Below are 24,440 nucleotides of genomic sequence, written 5' to 3' on the forward strand. Positions count from 1 at the left end.
CATTACTTTGTAACTGTCGAAGCAGAGAGATCGTGATTCAGATAATACACCATTTTCTATCACTTCTGAAGGTAACTACAACTTGAACAAATTATTATAAACCATTTTAAATATCAATTAGCCTACACTAGTTCAATACATAATTGAAATATAATAAATTGAATCAATAAAACAATATCTATATATTTTATTATATAAATATAATTTTTTTTAAAAGTAGGATTCTAAAACGCAAGTATAGTTTACGCATAATTTGTCCCTTGAAATTATTATCGTCAAAAGTCTCTTTTAAGATAAGAAATATCATTTCACTTTATTATAGATGTGGCGATATAATTTTTAAGTTCATAATGAAATGATACATTTTCATAAAACTAGTAACGATTCTATTTCTTTTCAATGTAGATAATAAGAGAATCTTTTAATCGATATCAAAAATATATATTGAAATTAAGAATCAATACATTGCAAGTTCGCTAAAAATAACGATACGTGGTTGATAATATAATTATTTAAATTTAATTTATATAGATATATGATATTTAGAACTTAAAATCCTATTTTCGAGGAGACAGATTTTTTTCAGTTATTTTTATACTTTCTGTTGTGATTATAAACTTACCAATAAAAGAGTCTATAACTACACTTTTATTGATTTTGCAAAAGTCAAATTTCGACAATATAATTTTACTGTTTCTTATAAAAAATATATTTCTGTAAATAAAAAATTGTTTAGATGAATATCATCGAATTAATAAAAGTGTTACTATATGGAAGTTTAATATTAAATTACGTTGCGGCTCTTAATCAACATAAAGAAAATGTATTCGACAAACCTAAAATAAGTAACGAGCAAACAAACAGACCACAAACTACCAGAATCAGAAGGTCGGAAATAACAGAAACCACTGAAAAAATCACATCCAACGCTACATATGCTTATATAGGGTCTGCAACAGTACATGCCAGTCTGTTGCCTGATTTTATAATACCAAAAAAATACAAAATTGAACTAACATTAGATCTAGAAAAAGATATCTTCTACGGAGAATGTGATATTAGCATTATGATTTCTAGAACTACACATAAGATAAGCCTGCATTTAGCAAATTTAGAAATAAATAAATTTACATTAAGTAAAATTATCGATGAAGATATAACAATGTATGTAACCGGTAATATTACTTATATACACGAACTGCAAATTGTCGTCTTGAATTTCGTTGACACCCTATATCCTGGTAAATATACTTTGCGCATAATGTATAAAGGTTTTATTGCTACTGATGGAGGATTTGTCAAGATATCTTATAGAAATGCGACAGGAGATAAAAAGTGAGTAAGAAAATATACATATTATATTAAAAATATTATGTAATAATATAGAAAATGTGTCTATTATTTATGTCCCTCAATTAATTAAAATTAATATTCACTCATAATATCTAGAGCAAATTTGTGCAAATATACTTATGTTATATAATCGTTATATAACCAAAAATCTATTAATTACTGGAAATTAATGATTCACAATGACTTATGTTGCATGATAATGAAAGTTAATTGTAATATGTTCATAAAAATAACGTTATAATATTTATAAAGTTTTGGAAGAGACTTTGATCTTGTTACAAAATATGTACTTAGCGAATAAACATTCTGCAAAAAGTTATGAAAATAACAATATGAAAATGATAATACAAAACAATACAATATTATTCCTTCCTTAAAGATATTTTACTAAATAAATTCTTTATAAATATTGGCTGCGTATATAAAATAGAATTTTTAATTCGAATCTTTCAATATTTATTCATGATCTCTAGATATACGAGTATAATAAAATAAGTATATAAAATTGTAAAAATGTAATAAAAAGAAAGGGCATATCTTGTACTAAAATATAACTGAAAAAAATATTTCTATTAAAATATATTCGCTACCCCCTCAGTTCCTATATTAGTTTCCAATGCTATTGAAAAATAAGGAATTATCTCATTTCATAATATACTAATAAAATTAATTAAATATGTTAGATGGCTTATTGTAATAAATAACTCAGCGACAGGAATGCGACGTCTTTTTCCATGTTGGGATGAACCAGGACTAAAAGCTAAATTTACTATTGCTATATGGCATGCTGAACATTACAATGTTTTTTCAAACATAGCTTTACTTAATATATCTACATCAGAAACATTGTCTTTGGCGTTGTCATTCTTTGCCACAACTTCTGAAATACTCGCGTACCGAATAGGAATTGTAATATTTGATAAGAATGACTATACTAATATTTCTCTCATACAAAACCATAACTTATGGAGCAGGGAGTCAATGAAAATGCAATGGTGGAATCAAACTTTACAATTAATTAAAGATGTCATAATCGTGGTTGAATATCGATTGATTAAACCACCAGAAGGATTTTTAATGACAAATCAATATGTGATAACGGGTTTGATAGATGGTGGCATGGATAAATTTCAATTCGTACTTTACAGGTAGAATATGCATTTAAAGAAATTAATTTTTATACTTTTATAGCAAAACAGTTACAGAATAGAAAAACGTGGAAAATATTATATGTAGTAGATAATATTATTAGTAATAAAAAATGGCAGGGTAATTATTTTTGTAATATGAATTTGTAACAGAGATGTAACACATTGTTCATTTGCTACTTTCAGAGAAGAAGATATTATTTACAATGAAGAAATAGATCCCATTGTATGTCAAATAAAGTTATCACGTATAATAGGACGTAAAGTTATAAGTCAATTGTTTAGTAATGTTAATCCATCACGGTGGTCTTACATGTGGTTGAATGAGGGTATTGCTACGTTGTTCGGCGTGTACATAATCAATCAGGTATTTTCTCTTGTCTGTGACAATACTTTTAAATAAAACTGATATAAGTTATATTTGAAAGCATATAAGAAGAAAAAGAATATTCTTTTAATATTTTTAATAATTATTTATAACGATTATTTTAAGTCAAACATAAAGAATTTTATCGCATTCATGTGAAATCGTTTATAAAATTTTTAATAATTTATTGATATTGTTAATGGTTATTAGTCTAATGATAATAATTTGATAATTAAATTATTATTTATTTCATGACTATACTTGTAATATTGTAATATTTAGATTATGCCAGATTCTCGGATGTTGGATTTGTTCGTAGTCCAGACTCAACAAGAATCTCTCCGTCTAGACGATTCACATATTATGAATCCTCTTGATTCAGAAGTTAACAGTATCTCTGAAATTAATTCTCTTTTCTCTTTCACCTATTACATAAAAGGTATAACAATACTGAATATATAACGTTCAAACAATTAACACATGTCAAATTATTTAAGAATTATATCAATAATAAGATTTTACTTCAATTTACTTTTTTTTATTCATTAAAATAAGTAAAAATATATTTTAAAACAAATACGTAAATTCTAAGAACATCGAAATTTTTATTTAATTGTAGTCTCAATATTTCTGAGAACTTCGATAAATTTACTGTCGATATAATTTCTTGTATGTTTGATCTTATAACGCTCATTTGTTATAGCACCTTCCATATTGCGTATGCTACATCATATAATGGGTGATAAAATTTTCCAGAAAGGGATTAAAGTGTATATGAAAAGAGAGTAAGTATATTTCTTGCCTTGTATTTCTTCTCTCTTTTCCTTTTGTCAAATAAATTATTTTTTATTACAGTTATTTTTTTTTGCATGATAAGGTTATATGTAAATAATAATTTACTATATTCTTTGTTATATTTGTGCTGTATAAAAACTATATTACTATATATAAAATTACTTTTTCCAATATTTTCTTACTTCTTGAAATAAGAAAAAATTTAAATGTGTTAAAATAAAAAGAAAATTTCATTTCCAAAAATTTGGAATCAATGACTAATCAGCAATAAAATTTAATGTAATTATTTTTCGAATATATCATTATATGTATGTATTTTCGTTTGTAGATGATAATGATAAAAATTGAAAACATTTTTATTATACAATTTATTTATCTGTTATTCAATGATCACAATTAAAATTCAATCGGTGCAGTCAGTGTTGAGACTTTATCGCAAATAAAATCACGAGCATTTGTCCCACAAGAACTAAACTAAGCGAATAATGCGAATTAATAATGCGTGTTTTTCGACAATTATAAAAATTGTGTAAATTTGTGTTAATTGTGTAAATTTATGCTACTTATATCGAGAAAATGTTTGCCTGCTGGTATTGTTCTATTATAGAATATACATCACGAATAGAACTAATTTTTATATATTTCTGTAAGGACGGGAAGTCTGGACGATTTTTGGACTGTAATGCAATCTGTCTATGATTCACAAACTATGGATTTGGAGAAACTTAATGTGAAAGACTTGATGAATCCTTGGATACAAGAAAAGCAATATCCTATTCTTAATGTAACGGAAATCTTTAATAATGAATGGACGAAAATTTTTCTAGAAACTGCCTCCAAAAACTGGATGGTACCATTAAGAAGTCAAGTGTATATAAATTTAAAACAAATTTTACCCAAGATTTGCAAGAAAATGATTGTGACCCAACAGTACTTTCTTGAAAAATGCTACAATTCTGAACATAGTCAGTTCATAATAATCAATCAGCAACAAACAGGTAAATCACGATCAAATAATTTAATGTGGAATATCATTAATTTATTCATCTTGTATTTTAAAGATTTAACTATGAAAAAGAAAAGATTCTTGACTTATTTTTGTAGCAGAGTTCTTAAATAAAACATATGACTTTAAAATTGGATATTTAAAGTAAATTAGAATTGCCTGTACTCCTTTTAAAGATCTTAATGCAAATTATATTTTTTTAAAGAAATTATATTTGACGCAGTTTTTTAATAATCGTACTCACATATTTGATGAAATTCTTCGATTCATCTTTTCTGACATGAAATATTTGTAAACAAAAGTTAAGTTTTATAAAAATTTTTTATATTATATTTTTATATTTTATATGTAAAGAAGTTGTCAACCGAAATATCCGCAACATTCGATGTAAATTCAATATCAGTTTATAAATACCAAATACAAAATTTTTTATTGTTTTCAATACAAGCTAAGTTATTACTTAATAATAGTATTTTTGGTCACATTTAAAAATAAAAATAACATTTAATGATATTCTATCTCTATTAATATAAATTAATTACATTATTAATTTAATACAATTTAATGGCAAATAATTTATTTATCGCATGACAGGATACTACCGTGTATTTTATAATTTGGAAAGTTGGTTAAAAATCATAAAGTATCTTAATTCTGAGAATTATACAAATATTAATACTTTAAATCGTGCGCAAATCATCGATGACACATTCCATTTAACAATATCAGGCGAATTAGATTCTTCTGTATTTTGGGATGTGGTAAGCTATCTAAAGTGGGAAACGGACTATATACCATGGTATTTTATGTTCAAAGCTGCTGAGCACATGTCATACATTCTACCGTTTAATAGTACTGATAGTACAATATTCAAGGTAAAAGCGATTTCAGTAAAGAAAATTTTAACAACTCATGTTGTTATGTCCAAAATATTAATATTTTACTTTTAATAATTATCTAAATCTTTCTCTAAAAGATATGATGTAACTAATTTAGAGAAATAAAATTTTTTATGTGTCTACAAGATTCAGCTTAAAATTTTTTAAATAATTAATGTTATCTTTGTGTTACTTCACAATACTCAGAGGAAACTACAAATGCAACTGGGTCCGCTTCTTCAAAAGATTGGAAACGAGGAAAAATCTAATGAGGACAATTTTATTAAATGTTTAAGACAAGAAGCTCTAAGATGGGCATGTGTTCTCGGTGATAGCGAATGCAAAAAATATGCTGAATTTAAATTGCAATGGCATTTGTTAAATACGACGTAATTAATTAATTCTTCTATTGTAATATTTTTACTATATTTGCAATACACGTCATACTTTAAATAAAAATATGCAAAAATACAAATCATAATTTTATGATAAAATTTTTTAGAGAAAATAAATTATTACCATGGTGGAAAGAATGGACATTCTGTAATGGTTTATCTGTATCTTGCGTTTCTTTTGATGAATTATTTAAAAATGTGGATAAAGTTTCGAAAATTAAATATCTAGAAATGTTAAAACTTCTTGCTTGCTGTAATAATATTAAGAATCTTCTATCTCTCTTCGATAATCTAAAGTGGTTAAGAAATTATTTCGTGTCTACAGACGATGCAAGGACAATCACTTTTACTAAATTCTATATTAATCTGTTTTATTATGTTATTCAGAGACATGCAAATAATGCTTCATTCAGTGTCGTTTTATTAAAGGATTTGGAAGAAATCAAGTCTAAGTAACTATACATTTTCACAAATTTTAAATGCAAATTTTTCGTCTGAATACGGAAAAGCGTCTGCAAGACGGAAAATATTTATTACATTATTTTATGATATTATATCATATGCAATTTTTTTCTAGAGAGATTAGTACAACCGCAGCATTAATTAATATTATTAATTATACATATTCTAGTAAATTACTCTGTGAGGTAAGTTTTATTAAGCACAATAATTCTTGTTCTTTTCATATATTTTCGTAAAATTATGATTCTTTGATTATATTTTATGTCATAATGTTACAAAAATTTTAATGTTGTTGAGTAAGAAATTAGAATAACGTATAAATGAATAACGTATAAATGTAACATAAAAAGAAATAATACCTAAATTTTTATTTATTTTATAAAAGTCGTTAAAATTATTAATTTTTTATATATGTATGTGTATTATTATTCATTGCAAATAACATACAAATTTAAAAAATTATTTTATTTACAAAAAGACAATAGGTCAGTATTTTCTAAAACTTCATATAACTTAATATCATGTATGATATAAAGAATCTTCTATATTTTCTGATACAAGTATTTACGCAAGTAGCATTGTCAAAACAAGATAAAAGATGCTGTATTTTTCGTATTCCCCAATTGCTAGTAAGTTATTAATTAATAAAAATTCATGAATAAATATATGCCTACGAGATATAGCTTCCTTTGTTGCTAAAAACGCTGCAAGATATGTGGATGCGTGCAATTAAGCGAATAGTACATTATTTATAGATCATATTCCCAAACATCTCGTATACTTAACAATCGTAAATGCGCGTAATATTGAACTCATCAAATTCGCTCTTATCTTTTTATTAATTAATAACTTTTAATTAATTGCGGAACTTGCGACGCGGTAAGGATTTTTTAGACATTATCAGTAAAATCGTCTGCATCTTTGTCTGCATATAAGCTTTCTGTCGATAATGATTAGATAGCCTGTAAAAAAACACATAAACAAATAGATGTTTGATACATGAGTAATATCATAACATTATTATATAATGTTATGTGTTTCATATTACAATTTTTTTTCTGAAATTAATGATTTTGCAAAATGTATATTTAATGCATATTTAACATGACCATGTTAATTTTGCAGATACAGAAGTGGGCACATAAGAATCTTACTAATTCATTACTTCAAAACATTGAACTCAAAATAAACGTGCGCCTCATGAAATACTATGTACGTACTATAGATGAAGTATGTACTATAAATGAAGATGATCCCACTTTAGTCTTTGGATTATTTAAAAGAAGGTTGCATTAAATTTATGCTGCTTTGTGTATCATTTCGACATTATTGCTGATAATGTAATTCGTGTCAGATATTATAGAGTTTCAATATTATTAAAGAAAATCAGAATACAATCTAGGATTTGTCATTGTGGTTGATTGTTAGAATAGATACAAATTGGTATTCACATCTTTCTTGCATTTATGTTAGCATTATTTTAAAAAATATATTAATATTATTATTATTATTATACTAATTATTCTTGTACATAGTTAATTTTATAATAATCATTAATAATACTATGATATACTAAGTTGCGTAAACCACTTCTGTATGTATATTTTAAATGCATGTATATAATAAACGTCAAATAATACTAACGATTTTATATTAGTCTTATCTTTGACTAGTCGAATAATCTTATTTTTGGAAATTGAATATTGTACCTTACGAAAAGAATTACAATCGAATTACTTAACGAAGAGTGGCATGAATATTGATAATTAGTTCAAAATTTCAAATTATAATTGGCACTGTAGTCGAATTACATCTAATCAACATAATGTTTATATATAATGCGTTTAATCCTACAATTTAATTCATAATAAATATTAATATTAATTACGATTAATTTATTAATAATATATTTACCTGTATAAGAAGACATTTTAAAAACTTTTACATTTAATTACATTTTTCTTTATTTTTATGTTAATAAAATTTAAAAGAAATATTTTAATATCCATTTTCCATGGTTAATTTGTATTAAAATCAATTTTAATAATATATATTTAAGTACATAAGAGCAAAAAAATAATAATCTGTATTGAGTTATAAATAATGATCTCCCATTACTTATTATGATGTCCTTTATACACATCGATGTTTGTTGACACGAATCATCGGTCGGTTAGCATTTTTTCGACGAACTGTCGAAGCAGAGAGATCGTAATTCAGAGAATACACTATTTTCTATCACTTATAACGATAAATATAAATATAATACTGAAAATTATTATAAAAATTATTATAAACCATTTTAAATATCTATTAATTTACACAGTTTTAATATATATAATAAATCAATAGAAAAACATTTATATTTTGTTATATAAATATAATTTTCAAAGATGTAGAAGTATTCTAAGTATTTTTTTAAAGATATAGAAGTATTCTAAAACGCAAGTATAGTTTACATATAGTTTCTCTTTTAAAATTATTATTAACGTTAAAAGTCTATTTTAAGATAAAAAGTTTTATATCACTTTATTATAAATGTATTGATATAATGTTTAATATAATAATGAAATTTTTAATACATTTAAAATAATATAATAATATAATAATAAAATGATATGTTCTTATAACACAGTAAACGATTCTATTTCTTTCTCGATGTAGTAGATAATGAAAAGAATTTTTAATCGATATAAAAAATTTGTGTACTGAATTTGATAATCAATACGTTTCAAATCCGCTAAAAATAACGGTACGTGATTGATAATATAATTATTTGAATTTAATTCATATATATATATATATATATATATATATACTTTAAATAAAAATATAAAATACAAATACAAATACAAATTATAATTTTATGATAAAACTTTCAGAAAAAATAAACAACAAATGTTACCATGGTGGAGGGAATGAAATTCTGTAATGATTGATTTGAATTTTTCTGTATCTAGTACTTCTCACGAGCTAAAGATTGAGATGAAATTTGGAAAATTAAAGATCTAGATGTGTTTAAAGTTGTAGCTTGCTATAATGATATGTTTAGTCTCGTATATTTCCTTTATACGCTAAAAACATTCAAAAATGATTACGCGACTGCTTCTACAGAAGACAATGCAAGTACAATCACTCTTACTAAATTCTATATTAATCTGTTTCATTATGTTTCAGAGACATGCAAATGATGCTTTATTCAATTACATTTTTATTAAACTTGGACATTTTTATTAAATTTGGAAAAAGTCAAACTTAAGTAATAATACGTTTTCACAAATTTTATATTTTAATTGCAAATTTTTCATTTGCATACAATCAAAACTTTATTACATTATTTTATTGTATTATATTACGTGCAATTTCTTTTCTAGGGAAATTAGTACAACTGCAGTATTGATTAATATTATAAATTATACTTATTCTAGTAAATTACTCTGTCAGGTAAGTTTTATTAAGCACAATAACTCTTGTTCTTTTCATGTATTTTCGTTTATTTTCGTTAAATTACGATATTTACGTTAAAATACGATTTTTTATTATACTTTATATTTTATGTTACAAAAATTTTACTTTAATGTTATTGAGTAAGAAATTAGATGAATAACATATAAATGTAACATGAAAAGAAATAATATCTTATTCCTATTTATTTCATGAAAGTCGATAAAATTATTAATTTTTAATGAATATGTTTGTGTATTGATATTTATTATAAACAACATACAAATTTAAAAAATTATTTTATTTACAAAGAAACAATAAGTCAGTATTTCCTTAAACTTGATATATCTTCATGTGTGATATAAAAGATTTTTTCTACACTTCCTGACACAAATTTGTATGCAAGTAGCGTTGTCAAAACAAGATAGAAAGTCTTGTATCTTTCAATAAAGGAGTTATAAATCGATAGTAAATCATTAATTAATAAAAATTCGTGATTAAACATATGCCTACGAGATATAGCTTTCATTATTGCTGGAAATGCTGCGAAATGTTTGGATGCGTGCAAATAAGCGAATATTGCATTATTTGTAGATCATACTCCCAAACATGTTATTGCATATCTAACAATCGTAAATGCGCGTAATATTGAACTGCCTCTCCAAATTCGCTCTTTTTATTAATTAATAACTTTTTATTAGTTGCAAAACTTGCGACGCGGTAAAAATTTTTTTATTTATTATCAGTAAAATCGGCTTTATTTATACATAAGCTCTCTGTCAATTATGATTAGATAGCCTGTAAAAAAATACATAAACGAATACATGTTATTATATAATTTATTTATTATATAATAACGTTTATTTATTATAACGTCATGTGTTTCATATTACAATTTTTCATTTATTATAATGTCATGTATTTCATATTACAATTTTTTTTTTCTAAAATTAATGATTTTGCAGAATGTATGCATATTGAACATAACGATGTTAATTTTGCAGATACAGAAATGGATACATAAGAATTTTACTAATTCATTACTTCAGAACACTGAACACAAAAATAAACATGCGCCTCAAGAAACACTATGTAGATACTATAGATGAAGTATGTAAGATGATCCCACTTTAGCCTGGATGAATTATACAATGGATTATATAAGAGAAGGTTGCATTAAATTTATGCTGCTTTGTGTATCATTTCGACATTATTGCCAATGCTGAAAATGTATCTGTAATTCGTGTCAGGTATTGTAGAGTTTCAATATTGTTAGAAAAAATCGGAATACACTCTAGGATTTGTCATTTTATGGTTAAAATAGATACATATCGGTATTCACACCTTTCCTGCTTTCCACTTTGTAGATATCTCTTTGTAACATTCGACAATCAATCTCAGAGAAGAAAACAGACTGATATCACTGACAGACTGATAGTTAGAAACTTTTGACATTTATATTAGCATTATTTTAAAACATATTTTTAATATTATTATAAACTATTCTTTTGCATAATTAATTTTATAATGATTATTACAAATATATATTACGTGTACAAATTCTATGCGTATATTTTAAGTGTATGTATATAATAAACGTCAAATATTACTAACGATTTTACATTAGTCTTATTTTTGACTAAGTAAATAGTCTTCTAAGTGATTAGTCTTATTTTTCAAAATTGATTATCGCGTTTCAGGAAAAGAACTACAAAATTACTAACTAGATAGGGCATGAATATTGATAATTAATTCAAAATTACAAATCATAAATGACACTGCATTTATTAATATTTGAAATTCTATGAATACAATTAACAAAATGATTTAAATATCTAGGTTATTCTTAAAGAGTTTTTGTGCATAATGTTAATTTAAATAATTATTTATTGTTTATCTATTGCAAAGATGATTTCCATTTTTAAATAAATTTGACATAAACATTTACCAATAGCGTTTGGTTATATATTTTAATTGTAGAAACATTTCAGAAACTATTTAGGCAATCGTTAAAAATATTTCATTAAGCTTCTGCCAAAATAAACAGAAATATGTATCAATCTTTATTTGCTTTGAATGATGTATATTTTTAAGATTATATAAATAAATTTCTTAATTATAGAATTTTGTATTAATTATATTATTATAAAGATTTTATAAAGAATTAAAGAACATTTAGATATTGTCTACAAATTTAAATTTAAATGTGATATGTGTGTGCGCGCGCGCGCGCGCGTGTGTGTGTGTGTGTGTGTGTGTGTACACATCATATAGAAACATTTTGTTACTAATAAATAATAATATAATTTATATGCAGTTATATATGAAACATATGAGACGTTCCTTATATAATAGGATGTGTTGGATTCTAAGTTTAGCTAAAATAATAAAAAAATTTTTAATAGATTAATGTAGAAGGAGGCTTACGTATCTTGTGGTATGGTTGCTTCTGTTTTATCTGATGCTGTTGTTCTCTCAATTTTATCCAAATATATTAGCTAAAACAAAACATTATAATTAATTTTATATAACATTAACAATATTATTTATAACATTAATTTATTTTTTATAAATCTCATTTTTTATAATTATTATTTCTTAATTAATTATGAGAATAAATAAAAATACATATGAGATGCTCCTGTATTATTCTTCGTATTTTCTTTAGTATAAGTCGTAAATAAATTTTGAAAAAATTAAATTTTTGTTTTTTTCTCTTATTTCAATATCAGAATTTTAATAACTTTTTAATAACTTTTAAAAACTTTTAATAAGATAAAAAGATTTTTCAGAATTAAGATTTAACAACGAATTAATACAGCAAAGTAACAAAATCTTTCTCTTTTTGTTTTTTAATTATATTTAATTTAATTTTAATTTTATCAAGTTTTCTTACAAATTAATATTACTAAATATTAAAATTGTTTTGACAAAGAATAGTTTGTCGTTATATTTTGGATTATATTTTGGATTAAAAAAATCTTTATTACAAAATTTATAGCAATAAAGGGAGAAATAAAAAAATTTAGTAATAATGTGTGTGTGTGTGTGTGTGTGTGTGTGTGTGTGTGTGTGTGTGTGTGTGTGTGTGTGTGTGTGTGTGTGTGTGTGATAGAACATCTTGTATACTAAAAATTTATAAAATTATGAATTATAAAAAAAAAAATAACTAAAAAATTGATAAAGAAAGAATGACTTTTTGCTGAATAAGTATTTTTCATTCATGTTTAAAAATTTGGCGAAATCTAAAAATAATTTTGTTGGTCTGTTAAAATAATTAAGCGAAATGCTTAAATATGATGATCATACACAAACATTTTTGATATTTTATTCTAGTAATCAATTTATCCTACATAAATATTTCGATGATTATTTATTCTATCTTTATATTTTAATAAAATGTGATTTCTTTTTATAAAATAAATGAAATAAATGTTACTTTATAATATTGATCAAGATACCGTGACTACGGGCTCTTCAAAATTAATTAATCGAAATTCCGGAACAAAAGTAAGGAGAAACGCGCAATAGACAATCGCGAGAATCCATTCGCATATAGTACTCGCAACATGCCAGCCCCAACCACCATCCGTTGGCAGCCATTTTTTGTAATCGTTACCTGTGACATTAAATTTTTATTTTAATCATTTAAAATTCTCAAAAATATTTAAATTATTTTAGTTTAGTTTTACATATTATCTTATGGTAAAATTAAAATTTAAAACATTTTTCAACGAATAATGAAGAATTTCTTAATAATGAAGAACTTTTATGAAGAATTTTGATCTAAGAGAATGTTGCAGGTTACCACAATATAATTTGTATAAATTAAAAATTTAATTGCATATGTATACTTACCTTGGAATTCGAACATCGAGATATAGCCAGGAATGATCGTAGCAATTGTCAATATCAATGTGAGAGCTGAGAGAATTGCACGCACATAAACAACAATTATGCCGTTCACAGAAGGTACCATTTTGTAACTCAGATATGTCTAAAAAATTATAATAATTATTTTATAAAGATATATAAAAGAATTATCTATAATTAGAGTACATTTGCTTCTTTAAAAAAATTATTGAAACAAAGATGATAAAGCTGATCATGATGTATTATTTTATTTATATTATTATATTATTATATTTATGTATTATATTATTTATATTATTTTATTTAGTCTAGAATGTTAAATAGATTTTTACAAATAAAAGAAACATGAAGAAAATTAAAACAAAAATATAATAACAAAATAATACGATAAAGTACTAAAAATATAATAATAAAGTAAAAATGATAGAAACTATAATGAAAATCTTTGTACGTTAGTATTAAGAAATTGAAAGAAAATCATTTTGATATTTATTTTAAAAATATTCAATCAATTTTGTGTAAAAGATAACAGCAACATCATAAATAATTAATATTGTCTTTAGTATCGAAATATCTATAGTAAAACGTAACGATTCATATTTGTATACCTGAAGACAGAAATAGAGAGTGCCGGCAGAGAAGAAAGTCATCGCTCCCACCATGTGAGCGGCAACTACGCGAGCTTCTTGAAAATTAGCGAGTATATCGAGACCGAAGCAAGCGAGGATACCACAGGATGTTGTCGCTATGATAACTTTTTTATCTACGAGATCGCGGCCTTTTTCTATCTGCCATTGCTGTACTTGTCGATGCCTGATGTAAACGCAACATCCGACTATGTGAAAAATACAAATTTAATTTTTTAATCAAATCCAAGCAAAATTTTTTGCTTTTTCTTTTTTTTTTTTTTTTTAGTATACTATATTTGCTGTAAAACATATTTAAGTTATTGTTCTTGTGTTTTAAATCTTATACTAAACATTTTTCTTCTGGATTCTTTTTATTTGTGTATTTAGAGAGAGAGAGAGAGAGAAGAGAGAGAGAGAGAGAGAGAGAGAGAGAGAGAGAGAGAGAGAGAGAGAGAGAGAGAGTATATTTAATTTATTAAAATTTTTTTCTCTAAATAACAAACTAAATAACAAATCCAATTTAATTTATACAAAAGTTACATACGTAAAAAAGCCGCGACATTCAGGCATTGCGCGAATATGCAAGATTCTGGTGACAATGTGCCGGTCTCTGATATATAAGGGAATCCAGGCACCACATGATCCCATTGCACCGATATGGTGTATCTGAAACATGAACCGCTTATAAACTACAAACTCGTGTGGCGTGGACGAGTATATAAAACGCTTGTGTCAGGTTTCCTTGACTTTCTCGACTGCTTGCAAAGCTCTTTTATGAATAGCTCTCGATCGTTAAATAATTCTGTAACATATATTTCCTGCTTATTTATTTTAAAAGAACTTAGACTTTAATAAAAGTCTAATTTAATTTTTAAAATTTCTTTAGTCGCCTATATATGTGAAAAAATTGCAACTTTTAGATGTCAAACGAATATGAAGATTCTTATCTTTAGGTATACTTAATGTTAGCTATAATGCTGTAATGTTTTACCACGTTTCGACATCAAAGACAATAATTATTTTTATTTTACAAAATAAGATCTATAACATCTAAAATTATATTTAAATCGGATAAAATAATATATTAAAATCAATTTATTTAAATAAATCAAATGAAGAATTCTTTTCACTGACTTCAAGGTTCTGAAAATAAAGTATAATTTCGCCATGTTCATTATCAATAGTGATTAAAATAGTCAAATTTAATTCCACGAATGTTGTATAGATATTGTTTTATATTTAGCAGTGTATTCTGAGAAGAAATAATTAAGTATATAAGGAAGAGGTATTAAAACTTATTTGTTAGATTTGTTAGAAAAATTAATATTATATATAGTTTAACAAATGCACTTATTATACTTTTAATAATAATGTGATGCAATAATTTTTCCATCGTTTAAAAATTACGAACTTACGTAATCACAAATGTCACGGGGATTAAGATAAAGAGAATCAATGGTAGTACGTGCAATTTCCCATATGCCATCTTCGTTTCGTAGTCCTTAATGCTGCAAGACACGATTCTTATCTCGCATTATTATTGTATGGTTTAGTGCACCCGTTGTACACTCGCACGTGGATACATTCCTCATCGGTTTCCTGGCGAAAATAAACATTGGAGTATAAATCTAGCATAAGAGAAAGATAATTCATCATTCATTAATCATTCATCAATCATTAAGATAAGACAAAAGCGTGAACAATGTTTCTAGGAAGCTTAAATAGAAACATCAAACATTTCAGAAGTACAATACTTCTTTTACGTTTTCATTAATTTTAATTTATGTTTCCTAAAAAATTTGCGCTTTTGTTATTCTTTCCTTATACTGGATTTACATTGCAATCTTTATTTTCGCCATGGTTTAATTAATATTACTCAATATGATCGATGAGTTAAACGGTTAGAAGAGTGATGAGAAAATGCGAGGAATTAGATTGATCGAAAGAGGGGTTGAAGTGACACATGTCTGAATTCATAAATCCAGCCAAAATAATTCAAAACGCTAGCAGAGCTTTTCATATAACTTACAATACTTGTTTCACGATATCAAAGTGATATTGAAGATGGAAAATTATATTTTTCAATTATATTGAAATTCTAATAAATTATGAAATACATAAAGATATGCATGTAAACGCAAAAGAATAAGTATACATATTCTATAAACAAATATGCAACAATTATAATCATATTCAACAAATATAATCATTTCCATAGGATTTTTATAAAGTATTAAAAATTTGTGGTATTGAATCGTTTATATTAATAAAACGGCAGTCAAGTTTTTAGTATAAAAATCATTAAATTCTACTTTCTCTCTCTTTCTATTAGTTTAAGTTTCATCAAAATAAAAAAAGGAGATTCATATAGAAAAGTAGGAAAGTAGAATCATTCTTAATGATTCTCTACAATTTTACTATTTTACTAAAATATCCCGCGAAACTTACCTTGAAATTTTGCACAATCTTATGATTTTTTTCGTAAGAATATATTATCATGCCACGAGGATACTTGATCGTGAGACGTCTTGTAGCGACGACTGTCCGTTGCTGTACTACCTCTTATCGTTCGCGCCGAACCAATCGCCACACATACTATTGCGTGCTAATTAATATACGATACAAGATAATACATGACTTTAGATATACTTTTTATTTAATTTTTTAAAATATAATTTGAATATTGTTTAATATAATTTAAGAATTCTTTAACAAATATAAACTATATAAACAAGTATAAACGATCAATTTATCGTTAAAACAATATAATAATTTGGGCGAATTATTTTAATTATATAAGATTATTAATTAAAAGAAAATTAACTTCTTAACTTAGTTATGTTAATCAAACGACTATTAAATTATTTAATTAAATATTACTCTTCTATCTCATAAAAATCGATTTTTAAGAAAAATGGATTTAAAATATATAAGCCTCAGTCTGAATTTTTTTTTTAAAGCTTGTAATTAATATAAAAAGTTTAATTGTTTTCTGTATTGTTTTCTGTACAATATTTGTAACATCATTTCATTACCTTGATACATGAACTTTTTTTATCAGGTATGAATTATTTTATTTTTACTTTTAAATAAACATTTCAGAATGTTCTAAAAGCAGAATATTCATTTTTTAAGAGCACAATTGTATGAACGATTAATCGGTGATTTAGAAATATAATTCTTTGATTGTCACTAAATTAAACGTAACGAACCGCGTGCGACATAATACACGCCTCATTTGAAACTAGTAGGTGGATTAGGAATTTGTAATTAACGTAACGCTATCGATATCACATTCATTGAAATGGTAATAGCGTTCGGTCGTGCTGTTTCTACTTCGACCCAATTTTAGATTGCGTCTATTAGCATGTGCTGCAGCTATTTCATGCTGATAAAATGTAATTTAAAATTAAGAGACTTTTTATAGTGGGATGTAGAAAATCTGTGATTAGAATATGAAAAAATAAAAAATGATGCGCATATAAGAGCTATTATATTTGAATCAGATTTTTATATTAACAACATTACATTTATATTACAACAATACAATGTTTTACAATTTTTGTTTGATGTCATTCTTGTTGCTATCATATATTTAGCAATTTATTCTTCATTATGGAATTCAATAATGATAATTTTAAATGATCACTCTGCATCTATTGGATTTTTTGATGTAAATCAATTCTCAGAAAAGTTAATACAAAAGTTTAATACAATATTCTTGACTTAATAATTTAATGTCTATATACTTTATAATGTCGAAATCATAGAAGAAATAATTATATTATCATCCTTATTTTTAATCATCCAATCAATGTCATCACTGTTCTTTGAATATCTTTAAAATGAGTTTCTTACGATTAATGGCAGTAATTTCAGAGTGAGAAAAAGATATTCAGAACATAAACTATAAAATAACTTATTTGATAAATTTTACGTAATTTTTTAAACGATGTCAATTTAATATGTTATTAATTTTTATGTTAGTTGAATAAATCATTCTAAGAAATGCATATTTCTCAAATAAGTGTAAGTAAATAATTCATTATTTTTATTGCTTGAATGAGCATTTCTTAATTAAGTAATTAATTATCATTAGTTACATTAAGTAATTAATATTCGCATATATTTACGAAATTTATATTCACAATCAAATTCATTGATTAATTAGTGTAATCTTTTTGTTTATACATTTATCATATATTACTATAAAATTATAGTAATGTTATTCCAGCAAAAGATGTAATTTATATTCGGGGGAACTTTTCTCAGATATTAATTAGTAAGACGCGATTGTTTTTATAGACATCGTAATAATCTGTGCCAATATTTGCATACATTTAACATTTTATAAGTGTATATACATCGTTGTCGGGTAGTACATACTAATATAAATTACATACTAATATAAATAATTTGATAAATAAATAGATGCGCATTATTATATTTTGAGTTAATCATGAGTTTATGGCATCTCGTTGTAGGAATTGAGTCCCAAAAAAAAGGTTATAAATAATATAAACGTACATATGCATGTTGCATTCATATTTTTATGATACACTTCTCAAATAGACTAGTTTTCAAATCTTAAGCTAGTATATCTACATACAAGCGTTTCTTTGTTCATTTGCAGTTAGTTCTTTTATTCTTATTAAGTATGTGGCTAAAACTGATATTAATATTTCAATCATTTATAAAAAGATTGTAAATGATCTAATAAAAAATATCTGATAAAATATATTATTAATTTTTTTATTAAATTTTATTAGCACATCAGTAAATTAAATTAATCAGAATCAATTCTCTAATAAGAAAAAATAATTTATAAACAATTATACATCAAAAATATTACTGCAAAATATTACTCAATTTGATTTAATCAATATTAAGTCATTACTATATACCAATTGTATTTCCAACTGCCTTATTAATTGATAACAATTATGTAAATTCGCAGTATTTGTACCAAGAATCTGAGCTTACTATTTCATTCGTGTAACTAGTAGATTTCCTTTTCACAAAAATATAAAATTTAAAATTTAACTTAATAATATTAACAGACTACTTTTTATCTTGGATGAAGAAATAATAGGAAGTTTAAAGAAATACGCCGACATGAAACGAAGTTGTTCTCATGTGGACGGAAGATTTCTGTGGTTCTTTTCGTCGAAAGCCGATGTTATTGTCCTGAATTGCATCGCAAATCAAATAACCCGTATTACCGAAGTGATTACGTTCTCAGTAAATTGTTCTAAGTTATATTAAAATTAGCTTATCATCCACCATGTTTATATTTAACATAAATTCTAGATACTTAAATAAATGAAAGATGAGTAAACAATATAGCTGTAATAATTTACAATAAAATATTAAAAATATCTAAACATTTGTTAAGTATTAATAGATATATTATATATTATTATTAAATTATTAATTAAATATTAATAGATATATTATATATATATATATGGCCGGAATAACTCAGTCAGTCATTTTGCAAATCTTTTTTAACTCTCTACAATTTTTTCTGATTGTTTTGATTAAAAACTGGTATGTGCAATAATAAGTAGTAATTAAAAAATTTTATATTTAATAAATCTGATATATATATATATATATATATATATATATATATATATCATATATATATATATTAATCGCGTTTCAGTTTTGTTCCTTCTGAACGTCAGAAATTTAGTCATGTTTAATTGATAATTATAAAAATTTAATGCACTAAATGGATTAAAAAAAAAAAAGAAAACCCTATACTTGACAATGCTTCTTATAAAGTACATTTTTGTTCCACATTGTTTAGAATTACAAAGTTTTGTATTTGTAGTTATAAAGTTTCTTAAAATTTTTAAAATTTTTTAAATGTAAATTGTAAGCACATGATTTTTTTATTTTATAATCGCATTAAGTTCAATTTCTTATTGTACTTAAAAAAATTATTTTAAAAATATGCTAAAATTATATTTTGTCGCGTATTGTTCCATTATGCCTTCTTCATATTCTTTGTTTATAGTTATTTTTCCAATTTGCCAAGTTTAGAGTTAATGATCTTTCATTATTTGTGCTCGTAATTATGCACTAGTTTCATCAATAACGGTAATCATTCTATTAGCGGCAGGTGGTATATTCGTGAAACGCCACTTCGATTTGACTTCTTTCTCATTAGTTGTCGATTGCATACTACTTGTCTGACCACAATTAGACTGATTTGTTTTAGATCGTGCCAAAGACCATCTGCGTCCACGGCGATCCATAATAATCGGCATCTCAGCAATCAGATTGTTTTCGAATTCTGAGAGCATAAGATAATTCTCAACCTTATTGCATGAAGTTATACAATCCCCTATGTAATCGAAATCCTCCAATAAATTGTCGGGTAAGTCCATGTCAGCGATACCTTCCTCCGAGATGCATGTGAGCTCCGGCTTATCTGTTCCTAAGGCGTTTATTGCTTCACCTAAGATGGTAAACAAATTGCACTTAGAACTTTATACAATTGTAATATTATTGTAATATGAAATTTATTTTATAATATGTTTTGCATATGTAAACGGACAAACAATATTAATTTATTTATTTGAAAACTGAATATGAGCTGTGAGGAAGAGTATAACCGATTATATATGCAAGTCACATGTAGAATAAATGTTATTTTTTTATATATGCATTATTATATATGCATTATATTTTATATATGCATTATTATCAATATAAATTAATATTTCTTTGCTTTTCTATTTCTTGTAATAAAAGAAATAGTACACAAAGTAGAAAAGTAATAATATAACTCTCTTTTTGTCTCCCTCCTTTTTTTATTTACAAGATTATGAAAAATGTAAAAAGGACAAAAGAAAAAGTATACCTTGTGCCGGAGCAATGTCGGTTCCTAAAACGAGTGCGGCAGCCGTTGCTCCAGCCGCTCCAGCAGCGGCTACATGAGGTCCTTCATTCTCGGGTTCCTGACTGAACGATGGCCTTCGTCGTTTAGGACAGCTGTTCGAAGCGCATGTATGTTTTGTACCATTAGCTCTGTGTTTATGTCTAGACAAATTTCTTCTATGCAAATCGATGAAAAAGAGCGTAAAACTGCCAACCAAGACACACGTTGAACTGAAATAGTAGCCAGCCTTACCACCGCAACCCACGTTTATATATCCTGCAAAAAAGTGCAAGTTTTTGAAATACTTAAGTCATATTTTAGAATGTTTCATTTTCACAAAAAGTGGAATCTTCATTTTCGGATATTTCGAAGTTTAATCTATGAAAAATATTTGCTGTTTAAAAATGCAATATTTTATCAATAATTGAAATGTGCGTGTCTTAAATAAGATGATATAAGTTATTTATAGAATATTTATACTCGTTGAAACATAAGTTGCTACGTAGTTTCTTTTATTACCTGATATTGGAACTCCAATTGCAATTGGTATCGCTTGGGAGCACTGGACGAAACCCCACGTTCTGGCAAAATTACGTGCTCTCACCCTCTCGTATGTATACATCTTCAAACTGTAATGATAACCACCACAGAAGATACCTACACGAAAACCAATGTTTTTTATTGCTCGTAACATGGCATTAAAGTTCTTTATTATAGGAGATAGAGAAAAAAAAGATGTGAATTGCGTTAGAGAGAGATCCCCATTACTTCCCTGTAGTAATTTTGGGAATTTTTGCGCTACATCATCACTTTTTCATAGATTTTATTATCTTATTGTTAGAGAAAAGACATATGTGGCAGATTGATAGATTACTATATATATAAAACTCTATTTATTATATCGTACATATGTATATTATAATATAATACTTTACATTAAAAACAACATACTCGATAACTGTTAACATATAATAATAGACTTTTTATTTAAATTTTTGTTTAAATTATTGAGAATACTTTTTATTGTAATTTAATAGAATAATAAAATATATAAGACTTTACCATAAATCCAAGCGAACATAACATATCCATGATAATTTCCTTGAACGGCAGTAAGAGCAAGAATGCAGAGTCCGCATACAAAGACGGCTGCTTGCGTGAGATATTGGCGGGCTATCCTGCATTCGACGTTGCGATGAACAACCAGAAGCCCGAAAGCTATGCAGCCAAGGGTCCAAGCTAGTCCCAAATAAGCTTGCAGCAAAACGACTGTATCACCAAGACCTTCCTCTTCAACTTGATGCGCCTGATACAAAAAGAGATTATTTATTCCATGTATTCCAAATGGATTGACGAATTTTAATATTAATTATTTTGTATAATTAGGTTGTATAGTTAGAAGATAAATCTGCAATATTGACTTCTATTCAATAATATAGCAAATGATTTCTGTGATTTTATATAACAATTTAATCTTAAATATTTAAAACTAAAACCAATAAGAGCTAGGTGTACATGTATGATAAGTTTTTCTTTAGTTAAATAGCAATAAATGATTCGACTTTTTATTGTGTCTTTTTCGGTATATTTTTCGGTATAATAAATAAGTAGAAAATTTTATAAAATGGAATAAAACACTAAATTAATTTGTATCGTTATTCTGTATATTAAGCCATCTATGTATATGTGATTAAGATGATATAATATGCTTAATCATAGATATGAAACAAATAGATATAGAATAAAATATTCATATAGAATAAAATTGTTTAAAAATAAAATACAGTCAAAACGTTTGTGATCAAGATATTCAAATTTAAATTTTAATTAATACAGACAATGATCTTATAAAACTTAATATTATCATATTATTTTTAAAACTAACTATTAAAAAACAATATTTTACTTTTGAATTATATTGAAGAATTTCGAGGCAAATTCTCGAAATTAGTTTGTAGGCTTTAATATATATTTTTGTGTCAATGTCTATATTATGAAAAACATATTTAGACATACATCTTGTTATCAAATAAAAATATGTAGGATATAGATAAAATATGCATAGTATCATTACTTCCAAATGTTTTCGTCATAATTACCAGATAAAATATTGGTGTATTGATCCCGAACGCCGAAATACTGGTAGATACGAGAAGAATTCTGACTGTTTTACTTCTCAAAGTACTAAAATCGAAAAATGGTGGTCTACCGTCAGCCTTGTTCTTGTCTTTTATCTTGCGTTTTTGATTCTTCAAGTGTAAAATTGCTCTTCGTTGGGGATGATATAACGAAGCACTACGATAAAAAGTACCGAGAATAAAAGTGAGAAAGACCACTCCCGTGACAGCTTGAAGACCAAGTCGCCATCCGATTTTACTGTAATATAAATATCCTTACATGAGTTAACTCATGATTTCTTGATAACTTATTATAATTAGCATTTTCATATTCTCATAATTAATCGTAAAACTTTTTAATAAAGGATGAAATTATATAAAATATTTATCTTTAAAATAATGATATTATGTATTTATATAATTATAAGTATTTATAAATTATAATTATAATTCTAATTATTGTATATTAGTTTATCGCTTGAAAGATAATTTATTAATTCTAAATTGAATACTTAATAAAAAACAAATTATTTATTATTTTATTTATTTACAATTTCTTTCCCGTTAACCGATTAAAAATATTTTCTGAAATAATATTTTCTGAAATAATAATATTTTATTATGTACGATTGTAAAGCTTAATTAACGTGATAATTATTTGTCGAATTTTGATTCAGTCGTATCACTAAATTCAAATAAGTTTTTAATATTAATTATAATTTAAAGTATACATACGTAATTGCTCCTTTTATGAAAGCAGACATAACTGCTATACCTAAACCACTTCCTGAGACGATAAAAATTTCGACTAATTCTCTCTTTCTTTTGAAATACTGAGCCACCATCAATGTGCTGCAGTCTCGTGTCATTCCAACCCCAATCCCTAGGGTAGAAAATACCGACTTAATCTTTGTGGCTGTCCTTAATTTGTTCATAGGATCGGATAACAATATCATTTTTGATGCCGACTATTCCGCGCTTTCGAAATTGTTGTCTGTCGATTCTCGCGAAAGTTCCTCGTCAGAGGGAAAGTTCGGGTAGAAATGGATGGAACTAATACTAGTATTAGTATAACGAATAT

The 24,440-nt window shown here is 25.5% G+C and overlaps 3 protein-coding genes across 5 annotated transcripts in view; 1 reads left to right on the forward strand and 2 right to left on the reverse strand.

The window, feature by feature from the left end:
- Positions 1–1,982: 1,982 nt before the first annotated feature.
- On the forward strand, positions 1,983–7,882 carry LOC105432323 (aminopeptidase N-like). Its single transcript, XM_089077772.1, has 10 exons — positions 1,983–2,501; positions 2,688–2,868; positions 3,151–3,307; positions 3,572–3,653; positions 4,315–4,661; positions 5,264–5,544; positions 5,755–5,936; positions 6,050–6,394; positions 6,520–6,589; positions 7,530–7,882. Exons 1-10 carry the CDS (start codon positions 2,071–2,073, stop codon positions 7,698–7,700), a joined length of 2,247 nt encoding a protein of 748 aa, XP_088933898.1. The 5' UTR covers positions 1,983–2,070; the 3' UTR covers positions 7,701–7,882.
- A 2,815-nt stretch (positions 7,883–10,697) lies between these two features.
- On the reverse strand, positions 10,698–17,069 carry LOC105432322 (DNA damage-regulated autophagy modulator protein 1-like). 2 transcript variants are annotated; one of them, XM_089077815.1, is made up of 7 exons: positions 16,799–17,069; positions 15,766–15,858; positions 14,895–15,016; positions 14,330–14,556; positions 13,707–13,845; positions 13,310–13,467; positions 10,698–12,346 (listed from the first exon to the last, which is right to left on the reverse strand). In XM_089077815.1, exons 2-7 carry the CDS (start codon positions 15,834–15,836, stop codon positions 12,272–12,274), a joined length of 792 nt encoding a protein of 263 aa, XP_088933941.1. In that variant the 5' UTR covers positions 15,837–15,858; positions 16,799–17,069; the 3' UTR covers positions 10,698–12,271. The 2 variants fall into 2 exon arrangements, with proteins under 2 accessions (XP_088933941.1, XP_088933940.1); XM_089077814.1 differs by having other exon boundaries at positions 15,766–15,949; positions 16,799–17,064.
- A 755-nt stretch (positions 17,070–17,824) lies between these two features.
- The window catches only part of LOC105432276 (uncharacterized), a 69,873-nt gene continuing 63,257 nt past the window's right edge, over positions 17,825–24,440 (reverse strand). For both annotated transcript variants that reach the window (XM_011647011.3, XM_089077754.1), the window contains exons 3-8: positions 24,095–24,242; positions 23,342–23,618; positions 22,305–22,548; positions 21,762–21,899; positions 21,225–21,518; positions 17,825–20,819 (exon numbers count right to left, since the gene is read on the reverse strand). In XM_011647011.3, coding sequence (XP_011645313.2) covers positions 20,434–20,819; positions 21,225–21,518; positions 21,762–21,899; positions 22,305–22,548; positions 23,342–23,618; positions 24,095–24,242 — 1,487 coding nt within the window. In that variant the 3' untranslated portion in view covers positions 17,825–20,433. The remainder of the gene's footprint in view (positions 20,820–21,224; positions 21,519–21,761; positions 21,900–22,304; positions 22,549–23,341; positions 23,619–24,094; positions 24,243–24,440) is intronic.

This window comes from Pogonomyrmex barbatus, unplaced genomic scaffold, assembly GCF_055798465.1.
Source record: "Pogonomyrmex barbatus isolate J1 unplaced genomic scaffold, ASM5579846v1 scaffold20, whole genome shotgun sequence".
NCBI classification, from domain to species: Eukaryota; Metazoa; Arthropoda; class Insecta; order Hymenoptera; family Formicidae; genus Pogonomyrmex; species Pogonomyrmex barbatus.